We start from the raw sequence: 19,662 nt of genomic DNA on the forward strand, positions 1-19,662 counted from the left end.
CTGGTGAATTGAATTAATATCAGTCCTTCTCAAACTCTTACAAAAAACTGAAGAGGAGGGAGTACTTCCAAACTCTTTTTATAAGGCCAGCATTGCCCTGATAAAAAGGCCAGAAAAGGACACTACAGGGAAAGAAAACTAAAGGTCCATATTCCTGATGAGTATAGATGCAAAACTCCTCCACAAGTTACTAACAAAATGAATTCAACAACATTATCAAAAGGAGCCCAAAAAATCGTACATCATAACCCAGTGGAATTTATCCTTGAGATGCAAAGATGGTTTAACCTATGAAATTAATCAATGCAATACACCACATTAACAGAATAAAGGATAAAAGTCTCATGATCATCTCAATATTTGCAGAAAAAACATTTGACAAAGTTTAACATTCTTTCATAATAAAAACACTCACCAAATTAAAGAAGGAATTTACCTCAACATAATAAAGGTCATATATGAAAAGCCCATAGTTAACATTTTAATCAATGGTGAAAAACCAAAAGCTCTTCCTTTAAGATCAGGAAAAAGACAAGGATGCCCACTCTTGCCACTTCTGTTCAACATAATATTGTAAGTACTAGCCAGAGCATCAAAAGTAATAAAATACTAAGGAATAAACTTAGGAGGTGAAACACTTGAATGCTGAAAACTACAAAACACTGCTACAAGAAACTAAAGAAATCACCAACAAGTAGATACATCTCATGTTCATGGACTGGAAAACTCAATAATGCAAAAATTCCCCTATCACCCAAAGTAACCTATGGTTTCAGTGCAATCCCTATCAAAATCCCAATAGCCAGTCACAGAAGGACAAACACTGCATGATTCCACCTTTATGAAATAATGTAAAGTAGTCAAACTCATAACAACAGAAAGCAGAACGGTAGGTGTCAGAGGGGGAGGGAGAGGGAAATGGGGAGTAGCTGTTCAACAGGCACAGTTTCTGTCATGCAACCTGAAGGAGTTCTAGATAATCTACAGTGCAACACTGTGCTTGTAGTTAACTATACTGTACTACACACTTAAAATGTTTAAGAGGTTAGATCTCATGTGTTTTTTACAATAAAAAAGTAGAATGAGAAAGAAAAAATCAAACTCTCAGACAGATAAAGAAATCATTGTCCATTACAAAAAGATCTTCCTGAAATAAGAAACGTACTACAGAATACACCTTTAAGGAAATGGTAGGTCTATGAAGTTGAAATAATCCATGTGGGACCAAAGAAGTAAATAATATTTTGTTCATTGTGGACCAATCACAACAAGAGTATAAAAGTGAACAATATTAGGAAATGGTAATCCCATATGATAAGCACTTCAATGTAGAATTTAACCATTTGTCAAAAAAAGAAAAAGATGAAATTTGTCCAAAAATGCACAAATTGCAAGATTTGAGGCTTCTGCAATACAACAATGCATTAATCATAATCTAATAGTTATTAAAAAGTCAAGTGCAAAAAAGCCTTTATATTCCCCTAACTACAATTTCAAAAACATTTTAAAAGATGGCTATTGTACAGCATGTTTGTGAACTGAATAGACACAGACATTACTTACATTCTTTCTTTGAGTGTGCATGAAGAAATATTTGGCAAGATTTCAAATTTAATTTTTTTTTACAGACTGGACATTTTTGCTAAAAGAATTTTTTACCCCTTTTAAGCACAGCTACTCTTTCATGAGTAATTAGAATTTTTTAAATTGAATGCATTTACCAAAATATGTATCTACAGAAAGTGTCTGAAGCAAGTACTGCCCAGACATACTCAAATTTATATTTTAGGATATAAAAGAATGGTAAGTAAAATATCACCATGAAAAGTCTGTTTTAATAATGAAATATATCTAGCTTCAAAACCAAAGAATTCTAATTCTAATCTTACAATGTATTTAAAAATCTATGTATATCAATTATTTTTCAATAAAATTGGGAAACAAATATAAATTCTTCTCTCAAGATGAGAAGAGTCAACACAGTCTTACTGTTGGAAACATAAAAAGAATAACTGTGATGATCATTTGTACTTGCTATATAGTACCTTTTTAAAAGTTTGATTAAAGAAAATGCTTAACTTCTATCCCTTCTTAAATAATCTAAAAATAAATTTAAATGTTTTTCTGTACTATAGCCCCCAAATATGAAGAAAATAAAGAAATAAATTTGTTTCCTAGACCACAATCACTTAAAAATGTTTGTTTTTTAAGATTTTATTTATTTATTTGAGACAGAGAGAGAGCGCACACAGAAACAGAGTGAGAGGAAGAAGCAGACTCCCCACTGAGCAGAAAGCCTGCAGGGCTCAATCCCAGGACCCTGAGATCATGACCTCAGGCGAGGTAGATGCTTAATCAACTGAGCCACTCAGGCATCCCAGAAATGTTTCTATCAAATGTGAACCAACTTGTTTTTGGAGCTTTTTTAGGTAAACTAGAAAAAAAAAAGGCTTTCCATTTTACATGAATATTATTCTTTAGGTATATTGTATGTTACATGCCTATAATATTACAAACAAATTACTCTCCCCCAAAATAATATGAATATAAGCATGTCTATATCCTTATATGATTAATATTTGCCAAAAATTGGAGCTTTTCCATACCATGCACTTATCATAAACACAATGTTAGATTTCATGGAATGATATAAAAATAATTGACTAATAAGTACTATATTTTCAAATGTTCTCTCACTGATGGTAGAAATTTAAGTCTCTCTCAAGTGCAATTTTTAACACTTTCCCAGAGCTTTAACAATGAGAGTACTTTGACCTTTGTTTTTGAAAAAACTGAGAGATTCCCATTCAGACTCTGTACAAGAATATTCAGTTATTTATAGCAGAAAAACTTAGAAATGAACTAAACACATTGACTGATAAATGGATAAAAAAGGATGTGGTATATATATACAATGGAATATTATTCAGTCATCAAAAAGAATGAACTCTTGCCATTTGCAATGACATGGACAGAGCTAGAGTGTATTATGCTAGGCGAAACAAGTCAGAAAAGAACAAACACTATATGATTTCACTCATACATGGAATTTAAAAAATAAAACAGATGAATATAGGGGGGAAAAAGAGAGGCAAACCATAAAACAGACTCTTAACTATAGAGACCAAATTGAGGGTTGATGGAGGGAAGATGGGTGGGGGGTGGAGTACATGGGTGATGGATATTAAGGAGGGCACTTGTGATGAGCACTAGATGTTATGCTTAAGTGATGAATCACTAAATTCTACTCTATACTATATGTTAACTAACTAGAATTTAGATTTTTTTTCAAAAAGAAATGAACTAAACACACACAAAAAAGGGAAATTATTAAATGAATTATCTTAGGATACTAAGATTGCTATCATGTTAGTAGAGGATGAAAATTATACATAAAAATAATAGAATATACAACAATATGAAAATAGAGTATGAAATTATATATACAATGTTATCCTTATTTAGGCACATGAATAAGCTCTCAGACACACTGAAATAAAAAAAGAAAGACTGGAATGAAAAAGACAAAAAACTCACTAACAAGAGTAATAATGATCATATGTGGTTTACATATATTCTTATTTTTTATGTGTCTGTATTTTCTTCCATCTCCACAATAGACATGCTGTAATTGAAAAGCAAAAGCAACAAAAAAACAAAGTATGACATTTTCCAACTGTAGATTTCTTGTTTCTAAAAAACAAAATTTATCCAGAATAAATGAAACACAAAAATACACATTCACCTCAATTCTAACATGATAATTTGACACTAAATATAACTACATTGGTATAAAAAGCAGGTTATACCAAAGTGTTAGAAAATGCAATTATTACTGGTTTCCAAATTCTTAGGCTTACCTTCACAAAGTTTCTGCTTCATCACCTCCCTTATTTTGGATATTGCAATATAGTCTTCCACATAAAACACGTAAGTAGATGAAGGCTTATTGGCAATTGCTCTAAGTTCTGCATCTTCTGTTTCTGAACCAACGCCAATAGCAAATAATGTTATTTTACTGTCTCTTGCTGCTTCTGCTGCATCTTTAACTTCATCTTGGGATTTACCATCTGTAAGTACTACTGCGATCTTAGTCAGAAACCGTGAGGATTTGGCAAAAAGGTAATCAAGCGCAAACTGGATGGCCTTTCCAGTTCTTGTGTTTCCGCCCAGGTAATGTATGGATTCCACTGCTGCCAACAAATTCTCTCCTGAATCATGGCTTCCAAGAGGAATCTCCAGTACAGGGTAGTCACTATACTGGACCACACCAACCTGAATAAACTTCGGTCCTATGTCAAAGTTTTTTGTGATATTGACAAGCCACTTTTTCACTATTTCGAAGTTTTCTGGGCCAACACTGTAAGAGCCATCTAAGATGAAAACTAAATCTGTCGGAGCAGTACGACAACCTAAGTGAAAAAGAGAACCATCAGAGCACATTTGTTGTATAATACGCAAAACACGGGAGGTTTTTACTCACAATCTTTAAGTAAGCAGATGCGGGGGATCCTTTCACAACATACATGTGTATCAAATCACCATGAGGCACACTTTAAATATAAATCAATCTTATATGTCCATTATACCTCAATAAAGCTAAAATTTTAAAAAGAAAAAGTAACCAGTTCATAAAGCTTTGTGAAGATTAAATAAGATATACTGCCTAGCTCATGAAAATTCTTTCTAAATGAGAGCTATTATTTTTGTTGACATTTTAAAATTCCATTGTCTTAATTTAAGGATTAATGATTCGGCTTTAAAAGTAGGAAATAAAAAATGCATGCTGTATTTGACATGATATCTAGATAGCTCTTTGTAGGGGCAGGTATTACCATAAAGCAACATTTAATTCCCCACTGAATAAATGAAAATTCAAAAATAAAGAAATAAATTATTTTCAGCTATATGCTAATAGCATTCTTTTAAGTTATCCATGAAATGTTTAGTTTAATGCTAATCTGAAGTATTTACTAAAATAAACCAATGAATGGGAGAAAGAAATTTAAAAACAAAAAATCTTTCTGCCAACTTTAGGATTCAACTAGCCAATAAAGATCCATATTCTTTGATATAGTTGATAAAAGTTTAATGAACCAAGACCACCAATGTAGTCTACTTTTGCACTACATGCAAGATCAGTGTTTAAAGATCTGATCTCTCATCTTCAGCCAATAAGACACTCATGCTAAGTGAATCTGTGTTAATGGGTATAAAGCTATTCCTTTCTCCATAGAGATAAAGATTCTTGTTTCAAGATACCAGGAAACACATGTGATCAGCACACCTGAGAGTTCTACTGGAGAACAAAAAACTGTCTTTGGTGTAAGTTATACCTACACAAGTTCTAAGCACTTGTCAAAAGAAAAAAAATCTTAACTCTCTTTTCTGCAGTACACAGCATGCCTCCAACCCTGTTTTATTCTTTCAGTATATGTATATTGAATAGCTACTCTGTGCTTGATATCATGTTGGGTACCAGCTTCAAAGATGCCTAAGATATCTCAAACAGATACCACAGTCTATTTAGACAGACAACTGGCTGGTTAGGGAAAGTACAAAATATTATGAGAACATTTAGGAAGGGTAGCAAACTAACTGTTCAAAGTCAGAGTAGATCCTGTGGGAAAGCTGACAGGGAACCTGAGATCTAAAAGGAGAGCTTTAGCCAGGTGAAGAGGAGGGCCTTTTAATCAGAGGGAATAGTAAGTACAAAGGTCCAGAGGTAAGAATTGAACACAGCCCAACAGACAAAGTGGTTTGTTTAATTCTGACAGTTTGAAATGGCCAACAGAGTACATTGAAAGGAATGGCTACACTTCCTCTTTCTCTCAATTCTGCACTTAAAGCAGCAAAAATACCATTTATGGCCCATCAGATAAAGATCATATGTCCCTTGAGAAGGTAAGTTGGAAAAGGGTGAGATGAGTCAAGGTAATATAATAACAAATTTTAAGTTTTGTGTTTCTACTCATATTAATGGTCTCCCTTAGTAGTGATCAGATGCCCAATATGATTTATTTTCTGCAGACATTACAAATAAGATATCATAATTGCAAAGGACAGTCCTGGAGGATAAAACAACGTTCAGTGACAATTAGTATTTGTATTCCTGCATTTCCTTAGAAGTAAAACCAATCAATCAATCTCTCTTTCTCTTTCTCTCTCCTTTCCTTTCCATTCTTTTCCTAATATTTGTCTATTTCCATACCTGGAATGATGACAAGGCTCACACAAAGATGCCTCAATTTTAAAGTTAACTCACCCATCACAGTAACCAGCAAAAATAAACACTATTGTCAGGTGAACATATAATCCAGAAGTTACCAAAAATTTTTTTAACTGCCAAAACATGAATTTATCTCAAAAATGTAACCATGATTATGATATCACTCTTAAGGTGGCAGTGAAGTCCAAAAAAGCATGAGGAACACTATTCCAACCTCCTTTCGCATGGTGAACACTGCCAGAGTTCAGGCCAGGGACAGCAGAAATGGAATTCTTCCCCAAAGACAAATTTTCTAACCCTAGGGAATGCAGGTCTTCTGGTTTTATTGGACACTGGACTGGGATTAGAGACATATGCTTTTGTTGGGCTTTTGTGGGAGAAACAAAAGGACAGGCAAGTTATGTTGGCAAAGTTCTTCAGGGTTGTCCTTCCTCACTATTATGAGACTCACTGTCTAGACCTACTAGTGCTTGTGTGCCACTTGATTCAGTGTTTATAAACTCTTACAGGGTTATTCTTGGTCCTTCATATCCCTTTCTAGAGCCATGGACCATATATTTCATAACTGCAAGGTTAGCCAAGAGCATGGGTACAAAAGCAAGTACTGCCATTTATAAAAACTAGACAAAATACCACTCCAAAAGACCTCTTCTTGGAGAGATGAATCACCAATGTCATAGAAAAAAAAAAAAGGACTGAAGATCAAAGGCATAGTTCAAATACTAGTTATAGCTCTAACCAGCTGTATGATATTAGGTAAGTCCCTTAAGTTTTGTGAATCTCTTTCCCTACTCAAAAAACAGAGAAAAGAATATCTACCTTGTACAGTACTTGAGTGGATTAAACTATAAAAAGTTATGCAAACATTAAATTTATTATTAATAAATTTTAAGCTAAATCAAGCTGTCAAACCATATGATTTAAGTGCTGGAGAAACCATAATTAATTTACAGTATGGTGTTTATGCATTTTAAAATATGATCATAAGCCAACTTTTTTAAATCTGTAAATAATGGCCTGGGTAGCAGAAGTGCAATATAGCTCTCCTTCTCTAATGCAAGCTCTCCTATACACAATCAAAATAATAGTCACCATCTACTGAGATGTCATTGTGCTAAACCATTAATATGCATTATCCTGTTTACATGGATTATCTCATTATCTCTATGCGATAACCTCACAGGATGGTCCTAATAACCCAATGAGGTAGGCACTTAATCTCCATAACACTAAACTCTAAATGGCTGAGCATAAACTCAATAGCAGACCATTTATTCCAAAGCCTGGTGGTTAAAAGAGAATAAACAATTACCAGGGAATTTTCTCAAAATTAACTCTGAAAGAAGGTTTTCCTCTCAGTTAATATGTAACATAGCAATTCATTTCATTTTAGGGAATTAGAGCATCAAAGACAGAAAGAATAAGGTCCTTAAAAGAACTGCTTGAGCTCCCCTAATTTAATTTCCACAATCAATTTGTTGGTAACAAAAACATTCATAGTTCTTACTTGATCTTATTTCCCCATCTTCAGCTAATACAGAATTCTGAAGAAGCAGGACCAAAACTATCCAAAGAAATGAAATATGGTGAGCCATGCTTCTGTTTTCGTTCTAATATTTTGGTTTTAGGATTCCTAAAAAGAAAAAAGAGAAAAAAGGAAAGTTAAACACATTAGAAAAATAAAGACAAATACCTAACCATTATAAGTTTAAATTTTTTCATTGTAATACTCAGAGTTTTTACTGGCCTTAGAATAATTTATATGTCTAAAATAGCTGTATTTTAATAAAATAAAGGACAAGAACCATATGATCCTCTCAAATGATGCAGAAAAAACATTTGACAAAATACAGCATCCTTTCTTGATTAAAACTCTTCACAGTGTAGGGATAGAGGGAACATACCTCAATATCGTAAAAGCTATATACAAGAAGCCCACAGCAAATATCATTCTCAATGGGGAAACACTGAGAGCTTTTCCCCTAAGGTCAGGAACATGACAGGGATGTCCACCCTCACCACTGCTGTTCAACATAGTACTAGAAGTCCTAGCCTCAGCAATCAGACAACAAAAAGAAATAAAAGGCATCCAAACTGGCAAAGAAGTCAAACTTGCGCTCTTCACAGATGACATGATACTTTACGTAGAAAACCCAAGAGTCTCTACCCAAAAATTGCTAGATCTCATTCAGCAACGTGGCAGGATATAAAATCAATGCACAGAAATCAGTGGCATTTCTATATATTAACAATGAGACAGAAGAAAGAGAAATTAAGGAATCAATCCCATTTTTAGTTGCACCAAAAAAACCATAAGATACCTAGGAATAAACCTAACCAAAGAGGTCAAGGATCTGTACTCTAGAACACTCATGAAAGAAACTGAGGAAGACACAAAGAAATGGAAAAACATTCCATGCCATGGATCAGAAGAATAAATAATGTTAAAATATCTATCCTACACATTCAATGCAATCCCTATCAAAATACAATTGATATTTTTCACAAAACTGGGACAAATAACCCTAAGATTTGTATGGAACCAGAAAAGACACCAAGTAGCCAAAGGAAAGTTGAAAAAGAAAACCAAAGCTGGTGACATCACAATTCTGGGCTTCAAGCTGTATAACAAAGCTATAATCATCAAGACAGTATGGTACTGGCACAAAAAGACACACAGATCAATGGAACAGAATAGGGAACCCAGAAGTGGACCCTCAACTCTATGGTCAACTAATTTTTGACAAAGCAGGAAAGAATATCCAATGGAAAAAAGACAATCTCTTCAACAAATGGTGTTGGGACAATTGGACAGCCACATGCAGAAGAATGAAACTAGAGCAATTTCTTACAGCATACACAAAAATAAACTCAAAATGAATGGAAGGCCCAAATGTGAGACAGGAATCCATGAAAATCCTGGAGGAGAACACAGGCACAATCTCCTTAACTTCAGCCACAGCAACTTCTTGCTGGACACTGTCTCCAAAGGCAAGTGAAACAAAAGCAAAAATGAACTATTGGGATTTCATCAAGATAAAAAGCTTTTGCACAGCAAAGGAAACAGTCAACAAAACTAAAGGGCAACCTATGGAATGGGAGAAGATATGACATATCCAATAAAGGGCTAGTATCTAAGATCTATATAGAACTTATCAAACTCAACACCCAAAAAACAAATAACCCAGTCAAAAAATGGGCAGAAGACATGAAGAGACATTTCTCTGAAGACGACATACAAATGACCAACAGACACATGAACAAATGCTCCACATCACTTGGCATCAGGGAAATATAAATCAAAACCACAATGAGATACCACCTCACACCAGTCAGAATGGCTAACATTAACAAGACAAGAAACAACAAATGTTGGCAAGGATGTGGAGAAAGGGGAACCCTCTTACACTGTTGGTAGGAATGCAAGCTGGTAGAGCCATTCTGGAAAACAATAGGGAGGTTCCTCAAGACGTTAAAATAGAGCACCCTATGACTCAGCAATTGCACTACTAGGTACCTACCCCAAAGATACAAATGTAGTGATTCAAAGGGGAAACTGTACCTTAATGTTATAGCAGCAATGTCCACAACAGTCAAATTATGAAAAGAGCCCAGATGTCCATCAACAGAGGAATGGATAAAGATGTGATGTGACGTGTATATATATAGACGCACACACGCACACACAATGGAATATTACTCAGCCAACAGAAAGGATGAAATCTTACCATTTGCATCGACATGGATGGAACTGGAAGGTATTGTGCTAAGCAAAATAAGTCAATCAGAGAAAGACAATTATCATATGGCTTCACTCGTGTGGAATTTAAGAAACAAAACAGACGATCATAGGGGAAGGGAGGGAAAGATAAAATAAGACAAAATCAGAGAGGGAGAGAAACCATAAGAGACTCTTAACTATAGGAAATAAACTGAGGGTTGCTGGTGGGTGGGGGATGGGGTAACTGGGTGATGGGCATTAAAGTGGGTACATGATGTAATGAGCACTGGGTGTTATATGCAACTGAGGAATTACTGAACTTTACATCTGAAACTAATGATATACCATATGTTAATTAACTGAATTTAAGTAAGTGAAAAAATAAAAATAAAATAGCCATATTTCAAATATATTAATGCAAGAGGACAATGACTAGGAGCTGAAGAAAACCATGTCTTTTAATTCATAATTATCTTGGAAAAGTATAAACTTTTCTAAAACTTTAGGCTTTGCTGAAAATACTTACTAGAATTCCTCCTCGGGCATGGTCTGTAGAGCTTTACCACATTCTTTTCGTTATCTTAATGGTAGCAAACATTTTTCTCTAAAAAATGGGTTTGCATTTAAGAAACACTTAAAGGGTATTTGGTTAAAATATTTATGTAATAAAGCTAAGTGATAACATTTAATTTTTTAATAGGGTGTAATTATAAGCACTAAGATCTATTTTATTTGATTCATAAACTCAGTTATATGATTTTAATTGTCTTCTAAGTTAGTCCAAGGACTTTATCTCTGGTTAGAATGTGGAAAGTTGCTAGAGACTATCACTCCCACTAATAAGAACATGCCAGATAAACTATAAAACTGTAGTCTTTTAAACACAATAGAAAAGACAGGATTTAAAGAAACCTAAATGAGCAAAGTCCCAAAAATTATTAATCCTTTATAAGATAGAAGAGATTCTGGGCTGATTTCATCCCTAGCAGAAAGGGAATACTCCTCAGGAGGAGCAGGAATCTGCACAGCACGGGAGAAACCAACCAAAGCTTGTGTGACCGACTAGAGTCCTGCAGGGTCCCAGCCACAGAATGAGTATGCCCCCACCCAGTAATTCTTCCCCATGAGCCTTAACAGAGTACATGGAACAGACAAGTAATACAGAGAAAATTGAGAGCACTATAAAACAGCTAGAGACATCTTGTACCTTCCTCCCCCTGTTCAGGTAACCCACAGAAGCTCAAATACAAATCTTTGGCTTGCTGAAGCCTGGGGGAGAAGCAAAAGAACTGAGAAAAGTCCCTCCAAGGCACTCTAGTCCTTCACCACAGTGGAGAGAGATATCTCAAAAAGCAGAAAGCCAAACGAAGGACAAGAGAGAAAAATAAAATTTGGAAATACAAAAAGGTGGAAACCATACTGACAAGCTGAAAGAAATCTCCCAGGGGTCTGCCAAGATACGAGAAAAAGCAAGAAAAATCTGATGTCTGATCAGGATTAAAATGTTCAGTATAAGCAGATCCAGAGATATCTAAATATCAGAAATATCAAACAGGGCCTGTAAAGTGGTTATCATAAATATGTTAAAGGATCTAATGAATAAGATGGACAACAATGGGCAAAAATATGATAAATTTCAGGAGAGATGGAAACCTTAAAAAAAGATACAAGCTGAAATGCTTGCCATAAAATATATATCAAAAAAATAATTCATACAAGGGGCTTACCTCCATACATCAGAGGAAAGGATTAGTAAACTTAAAGATGTCAATAGAAATTACCCAAAATGAAACCCAAAAGGGGGTTGGGAGAGAATGATAAAAGGAACAGAGCATCTGAAATCTATAGAACAGTATCAAGTGGTCTTGATTTAGCAAACAAGCCATTAGCTTTTCAGATGGAATGGAGAAAGTGAATATTTGAAATACCTGAAAATACAATAGCCAAAGATTTTCTAAATTGACAAAAGCTACCAACAATCAGATCAAAGAAGTTCAACAAACCCCAAGCAAGATAAAAAGTGAGTCATACCTAGGTACATCATACTCAATCAGTATCAAAATAAAAGAGAAAATTCTTAAAACCAGCCAGAGAAAAAATATTGCATACAGAGGGACAAGAGTTCAAATTTTAGATGGAAATTTCATGGTAATATAAAGGGTAGATCAGAAAGATAAAAATTCTAAATGTGTAGACATCTAATAATAAAGCTTCAGAATACATGGAGCAAAAAATGGGAACTAAAAAAAATTCAAATCAAAATGTTACATTTTAACACCCAGTCAGAGGAGCATCCAACTCTTAATCTTGGGGTTGTGAGTTCAAGTTCCCCGTGGGGTATAGAGATGACTTAAATAAAAACTTTAAAAAGCATTTTTCAAAGAATGTATGGACTATAAAACAAATTAAAGTAAAAGAAAAAAATAACTGATGAAATAGAAAACTGAAAAAAAAAAAGTAAATTCTTTGAACAAATGAACATTCTTAGAAATCCTAGCAAGAATAACCAAGAAATAAAACAGAAAACATAAATTACATGAGTCAATATTGAAATAAGGGATGCCACTACAGACCCTACAGACATTAAAAAAATAAGTAGACAGATGAAATAAACAAAATTCTAGAACACACTACCCTATAGAGACTGGTCTCAATTGAAATTCTCTATTAGAGAAATCAAATGTTTAAACAAAAATTTTCCCATAAAAAAAAAACAAAAACAAAAAAACCCCTCCAGATCCAGATAGTTTCACCAGTAATTTCTATCAAACATTTAAGGAAAAAAAAAATACTAACCAAAATATTTCATGACATGAAATTAAAAAAACAGAGGTGAAATGAACTCTCCCCAACTTTTTGTATCAGGCCAATGTAACCCTAATAGAAAACTAGACAAAGATATTACAAGTTAAGAAAACTATTGTCCATTATCCCATGAAAAAGGATGTAAAAATGCATAAAATATTAGCAAATTAAATCTAACAATATATAAAAAAGATCATTACCAAGTAAACTTTATCCTAGAGATGCAAGATTGGTTTAACATTCAAAACTCAACTGATGTGATTTACTATAAGAGAGACTCAAAAAGAAAAATCAATGAAGATCTCAATTTATACATCAAAGGCATTTAACAAAATTTAACACCCATTCATGGTAAAATTCTCAGCAAACTATAAATAGAAGGGAACTTCTTCAACATGATGAATGCCATATATGAAAAATCAACAGCTAACATCATAACCAAATGGTGAAAGCTGACAATTTCTCCCCCATATTGGTAAGAAGTTAGATATATTCTCACATCACTTCTATTCAAAAATGTACAGAGAGTCCTAGCCACTGTCATATTCAAAATGAAAAATAAAAGATATAAAGCCTATAAAGGAAAAAATAAAACTATAACTATTTATAGACAACATGATTTTCTACGTAGAAAACTTTTTGAAATCTACCAAAACATTAGTAAAACCAGTAAGTAAGTCATTTTAGCAAGGTCACAAGACACATGGGTAATAGGGTTTTTGTTTTTTTTTTTTAAGCATATCTATATACTAGCAACAAAACTGGGCAGGGGGAGAGAATGTAATATTATATTTAATAGTATCAAAAACATCATAAACCTAATGAAAAATATGAAAGACCTCTATACTAAACATATAATACACTGTTGAAAGAAATTAAAGAAAGCACGTAAAGATCTACATTCATAAATTAAAGACTCAGTAGGGGCACCTGGGTAGCTCTGTCAGTTAAGCAACCAACTTTTGATTTTGGCTCAAGTCATGATCTCAGGGTCATGAGATCAAGTCCCAAGTCAGGCTCTGCACTCAGCACAGAGTCTGCTTGGGATTCTCTCTCTTCTTCTCCCTCTGCCCTTCCCCCAGCTCATGCTCTATAAATAAATTAATTAATTAAATAAATAAATTAAATAAATAATCTATCTTTAAAAAAAAGACTCTGTATTGGTTACATGTCCATCCTTGTTAAATTGACCTATAAATTCAACACAATCCTGATCAAAATCCCAGCAGTTTTAAAAGAAAGTGACAAACTTATTCTAAAATTATATAAAATGCAAATGATTTTGAATTAGAAAAACAACCTTAAATGAAGAACAATCTTCAATAAAGAACAATCTTGATTAAGAAGAACTAAATTGGAGAATTTATACTACCTGATTTTGACTTACTATAAAGCTCCAGTAATAAAGAAAGTATGCTATTCGTGTAGGATAAACACAGAATGAAACCCAAGAGAGTTCAGAAATAGACCCACACTTACATGGTCAACTGATTTTCAATAAAAGTGTCAAGGTAATTGAATAGGAAAGTCTTTCCAATAAATGGTGCTGGATCAACTGGATAAACACAATAAAATGATCCTTGACCCCATCTCATTTCACATACAAAAATTAGATAAAGCATAGATCTAGATGTAAAAGCTAAAACTGTTATGCTTCTAAAAGAAAATTTAAGAGAATATCTTCATGACCTTGGGAGTAGGCAAATTTTCTTAGGACACAAAAACCACTAGCAATTTTAAAAAATTTAAACATTAGATTTCACCAAAATTGAACATTTCAGTTCCTCAAAAAACACCATTAAGGATACAAGCTAATAGGGACGCCTGAATGGCTCAGCTGGTTAAGTGGCTGCCTTTGGCTCAGGTCATGATCCTAAGGCCCTGGCTTCTCCCTCTGTCTGCTGCCTGCTTCTCCTTCTGCCTGCCATTCCCCCTTCTTGAGCTCACTCTCTCTCTCTCTCTCTCTCTCTGATTAAAAAAAGAGAAGAGAGACCACAAGCCAATATTCCCCAAAAAAATACTTACAAAAAATGACCCACACCCAGAATATATACATTTTTTAAACTCTTACAGTATTACTCAGCCATAAAAAATAAAATAAAATCTTCCATTTGTGATGACATGGATGGACCTAGAGGGTTATTATGCTAAGTGAAATAAGTCAGTCAAAGAAAGACAAATACCATATATTCCATTTATATGTGGAATCTAAAAAATAAAACAAATGAATAAACAAAACAGAAACAGACTGATAGATACAGGAAATAAATTGCTGGTAACCAGATGAGGATGGGGTTGAGGGGCAGGTGAAATAGAAGGGGATTAAGAGGTGCAAACTTCCAGTTACAAAGTCAGTCAGTCACAGGATATAACAGCATAGGAATATAGTCAATGACACAGTAATTACTGTGCATGGTGACAGATGGTAACTACACTTATCATGGGGATCATTTTGTAATGTACAAAGATATTGAATCACTGTGATATATACCTAAAACTAAGAGGGTATTTATGTCAATTATAGTTCAACAAAATAAAAATATCTTTTAAAAAATAAATTTTTTTAAAATAATTTTTTTAAAGATTTTATTTATTTATTTATTTGACAGAGACACACACAGCAAGAGAGGGAACACCAGCGGGTGGAGTGGGAGAGGGAGAAGCAGGCTTCCAGCTGAGCAGGGAGCCCAATGCGGGGCTCAATCCCAGGACCCTGGGATCATGACCTGAGCCAAATGCAGATGCTTAATGACTGAGCCACTCAGGCGCCCCTAAAAAAAATAATTCTTGGGGATAAAAAAAAACTTCCTAAAAATCAACAATAAAAAAGAAAACATTTTTTTTAAATGGGTAAAATCTTGAGCAGACACATTACATAGGGAGATACAGAAATGGCCAACATATTAAATAGCACTCATCATTAGTCATCAGAGAAATGAATGTTAAGACCACAATAACATTTCACACCCACTAAAATGGCTAAAATTGAAAACTGACAGTATCAAATGTTTTTGAGACTATGTGGAAAAATTGGAATTCATACATTGCTGGTGGGAAAATGAAATAACCACTTTAGAGAATTGTTAGGGTCAGTCTCTTAGAAAGTTAAACTATGACCAGCAATTCCCCTGCTAGGTATATAACCTAGAGAAATGAAAACTTGTGCCTATAAAAAGACTTTAATGATGTTTATAGTTTTATTCATAATCATCCCAAACTAAAAATGACTCAAATGCTAGCAACAGGAGAATAGATAAATAAGTTGTGCGGTATATTCACATAATGAAATGACACACAAAAACAAAAAAATAATGAACTACTGTTACACCCAACACGTGAACAAATTTTAGATATATTCAACTTAAGAAGCCAAACACACACACAAAAAAACACATAACGGCGCCTGGGTGGCTCAGTTGGTTAAGCGACTGCCTTCGGCTCAGGTCATGATCCTGGAGTCCCGGGATCGAGTCCCACAACAGGCTCCCTGCTCAGCAGGGAGTCTGCTTCTCCCTCTGACCCTCCCCCCTCTCATGCTCTATCTTATTCTCAAATAAATAAATAAAATCTTTAAAAAAAAAAAAAAAACAACAACACATAAAACATGATTCTAGTTTTATGAAGTCCCAAATAACAAAACCAATCTATGGTGTTAGAAATTAGGAAACATTTGCCTTAGATGAAAGAATTCAACTGTAAAGTGGCAAAAGTAAACTGGCTGGGTCAGAGAAATATCCTACATTTGCAGTGATGATGTTCAGGTGTATAAATTTGTCTAAGGCCATTAAACTTATAGCTTGACAACTATATAATTTGTTGTATAAAAATTATACCTCAATGAAAAACAATCAATTCAGTATCATCACTGTTGTTTTTCACATTAGGCTGTCCCCTCTGGACAAAGAGCTATAAAGGCCAAAAATGTCAGTGAGAGGCATTTTTGGTGAGTCATCACCAGGATGTGCTGTTTTATGGCAATAATGTGTGCTAATAAATATTGACTAACTTCTTCCCCAAAAGCCTCAAAGTTATTTTCCCCCTCTACCATAGTCATCTTCATTGTTTCTATGTAGTTTCTAATTCCTTTAGAATTCTTGGGCTAAAGTTAATTGTCTAATTTTATTAAATTCTAGATTGGCAACCATTCAAGTAGACCACATGAAAAGGGCATTAAATATATGTTACTGTCGTGTTATTTAACCTTGGAAACATAACTGGTATGTTTCATAAATGTATTTTATAACTATTTCATTGTACATATGCTTAAGTGCAATGCATATAAACTGAGGCATACCAAATTTTAACATTTACTTCAATCACCTGGGGAGTTTGTTAAACACATGGATGCCCTAGCCCTACCCAATAGCTTCAGGTTGTAGAGCAAGGGACCAAACATTTCAAAAAATAAAAAAAATAAAAAGCTTCCCATATCCATATGCTAATGTATACCAAAGTTCTAGAAATCTGGTATAAGATAATGCAAAAATTATACATATAGAAAAATTTAAAACTCCTACAGTTCCTATTCTCCTGGTAGAGAAATAAGTTAGCAATCCCAAAGAGGAAAGCATTACTCAGAGAATCTCCACAAGCAAATATGTGTAAAGATTTGCTACTCAGAGAGGGGCTCATATGCCACCTTTACACATGGAAAAATCTGTGTTGGAAAAATGTAACCTTTTAATGCTATATAAATAATTCTTGGTAGATGAACCATGAGAGACGATGGACTCTGAAAAACAAACTGAGGGTTCTAGAGGGGAGGGGGGTGGGAGGATGGGTTAGCCTGGTGGTGGGTATTGAGGAGGGCACATTCTGCATGGAGCACTGGGTGTTATGCACAAACAATGAATCATGGAACACTACATCTAAAACTAATGATGTAATGTATGGAGATTAACATAAGAATAAAAAAATAAAAATAATAATAATTCTTAATAGATAATGAGAAAAGAGGGAATTACTTTTAACAGAATGTAGGAATGTAGGAATTTAAACCATGCTCCTTTGCTAATGTAGATATACACAGCTAAATGCACACCAAACAATCTAGCTTATAGATTTACCACCACCACTAACTACAATTTAATAGCTTTCTTATAATGTTCGGGAAAAAAAAGGAAATTGATGATCTATAATCATCCTCTCAACTACAGAAATAATGATCCATATTCTCTCACCTCACAATTGTGATAACAAAAATACAGAGTTTACAATGCTTGAGACAACACTTCATTTAATCTTGGTAAGTGGTGAAGAAAACAAGGCTTGCTTAGGTAGCATGGCCTCCCTGTCACATGCACTCCAATAAGCCTCAGACCCAAAGGTTCTGGGAATTCAGAAGTGACCAAACTAGATAAGGAATTGGCTTTCATGTCGTTCCTGCTCCAGAGACTAAATAACTGAGTGAGAGAATTTCATATAATGTTAGGTGCTTTGAAGAAATACAAACAGTAATGTAGAACTTGGGGCCAGGAGAGGAAGGGCTCCTTTAGATCTAGATGTCAAAGGAGGCCTCTAAAAAGATGCCATTTGGGCTGACAGTTGAGTCACGTGAAGGAGCCATCCTTGCCCAGAATGGAAGACAAACTTTCCCTTATGCAGATGGAATAAGTTTGGCTAGTTCTATGAAGAGAAGAAAGGTCAGTGAAGCATGAGCGTAAGAGCAAGAGCAAAAGACGGCAAGAGCTAAAATGAAGTACCAAGGACCACATGAAGTATGTTAAATTTAGAACTGTCTTCCCTAAATGCAAAGTGAATCCAATGGAGGGTTTTAAGCATGGGTGTCTCACGATCAGGCTTTACACATTTAGTGTATCATCTCACTTCCCAAATCAAAGAGCTTTATAGATTTAACAGTTGATTCTTCAGAGAAAGCAAGAGAGAGATCAATTGTTCAATTATTATCCTTTTTTACTTTTCATATCTCTTCCATTTCTTTACCCTTTGTGTTGTATCATATTCTACTATCACAGTCTCTGATATTTTACTAAAATCAAAACAACTACTGGGGCACCTGGGTGGCTTAGTCAGTTAAGCATCAGACTCTTGATTTCACCTCAGGTCATGATCTCAGTTTGCCCAACGTGGAGCCTGCTTAAGATTCTCTCTCTCCCCCTCTACCTCTGCCCCTCCCCGCCAAAAAATAATAAAAATAAAATAAATAAAAATAACCCTTATAGTAAATTTCTGTGAGCAGTGGATACAAATGAAAGCAAATTCCTTGTCTCCTTGTAATTAATGTCCCTTGCAGTGGGTCAATGGTAAAGGCATGGGAATCAGCATGACGAACCACCAGGAATTTTCAAAATAAGGGACTGTCAAGAAAGATGTCATCTCAAACTTTGGTTGCTGTGCTTGGCCATAAAACGTTCAAATGAAACAGAAGACCAAAAATAGTCCCCTCCTGAGACACTAACACTCATGCTTATTTATAGGCTCTGTCTTTTAACTCAATTGTAAGACAGGAAAAGGTGGAGAAACAAACTCCGGTCCTCACACTTTCATACACACAAACACCTATACATCTACTGTGTTCTATATTTCTGACATTTTGATAGAAGGAAGCACTAAGTGGGACAGATAAAATTTAAGAAGATCAAAATGCTGGCAAACCAGAAAAAGAATTAAGAATTAATTCATGTATAGATGTATGTAGTAGAGTTTGGTTTGCTTGAGTTATCATTAAAACAACAGAACCATAGTTATAACTTTTGGAATTTCATAGGTCCAATCAAGCCCCCCAAAATATGTAACTAATCAATGCCACCTTGATGGTGGGTAACAGTTTGTGGATATCTAAACAAATGACATTGGTTATATTTCTCTAAACGACCATCTGGAGTGGTAGGGTAGACAGGTAATTATAAATCCCTATCTTATAGACAGGCTAACAGATTCAAAGATG

The 19,662-nt window shown here is 34.4% G+C and overlaps 1 protein-coding gene across 1 annotated transcript in view; it reads right to left on the reverse strand.

The window, feature by feature from the left end:
• COL21A1 (collagen type XXI alpha 1 chain) overlaps window positions 1-19,662 on the reverse strand; it is a 183,911-nt gene that overhangs the window by 125,252 nt on the left and 38,997 nt on the right. The window contains exons 2-3 of the mRNA XM_064597717.1: window positions 7,737-7,862; window positions 3,861-4,412 (exon numbers count right to left, since the gene is read on the reverse strand). Coding sequence (XP_064453787.1) covers window positions 3,861-4,412; window positions 7,737-7,824 — 640 coding nt within the window. The 5' untranslated portion in view covers window positions 7,825-7,862. The remainder of the gene's footprint in view (window positions 1-3,860; window positions 4,413-7,736; window positions 7,863-19,662) is intronic.

This window comes from Mirounga angustirostris, unplaced genomic scaffold (genome assembly GCF_029215605.1).
Source record: "Mirounga angustirostris isolate CCGP_5_RB_7025 unplaced genomic scaffold, mMirAng1.0.hap1 SCAF_8, whole genome shotgun sequence".
NCBI classification, from domain to species: domain Eukaryota; kingdom Metazoa; phylum Chordata; class Mammalia; order Carnivora; family Phocidae; genus Mirounga; species Mirounga angustirostris.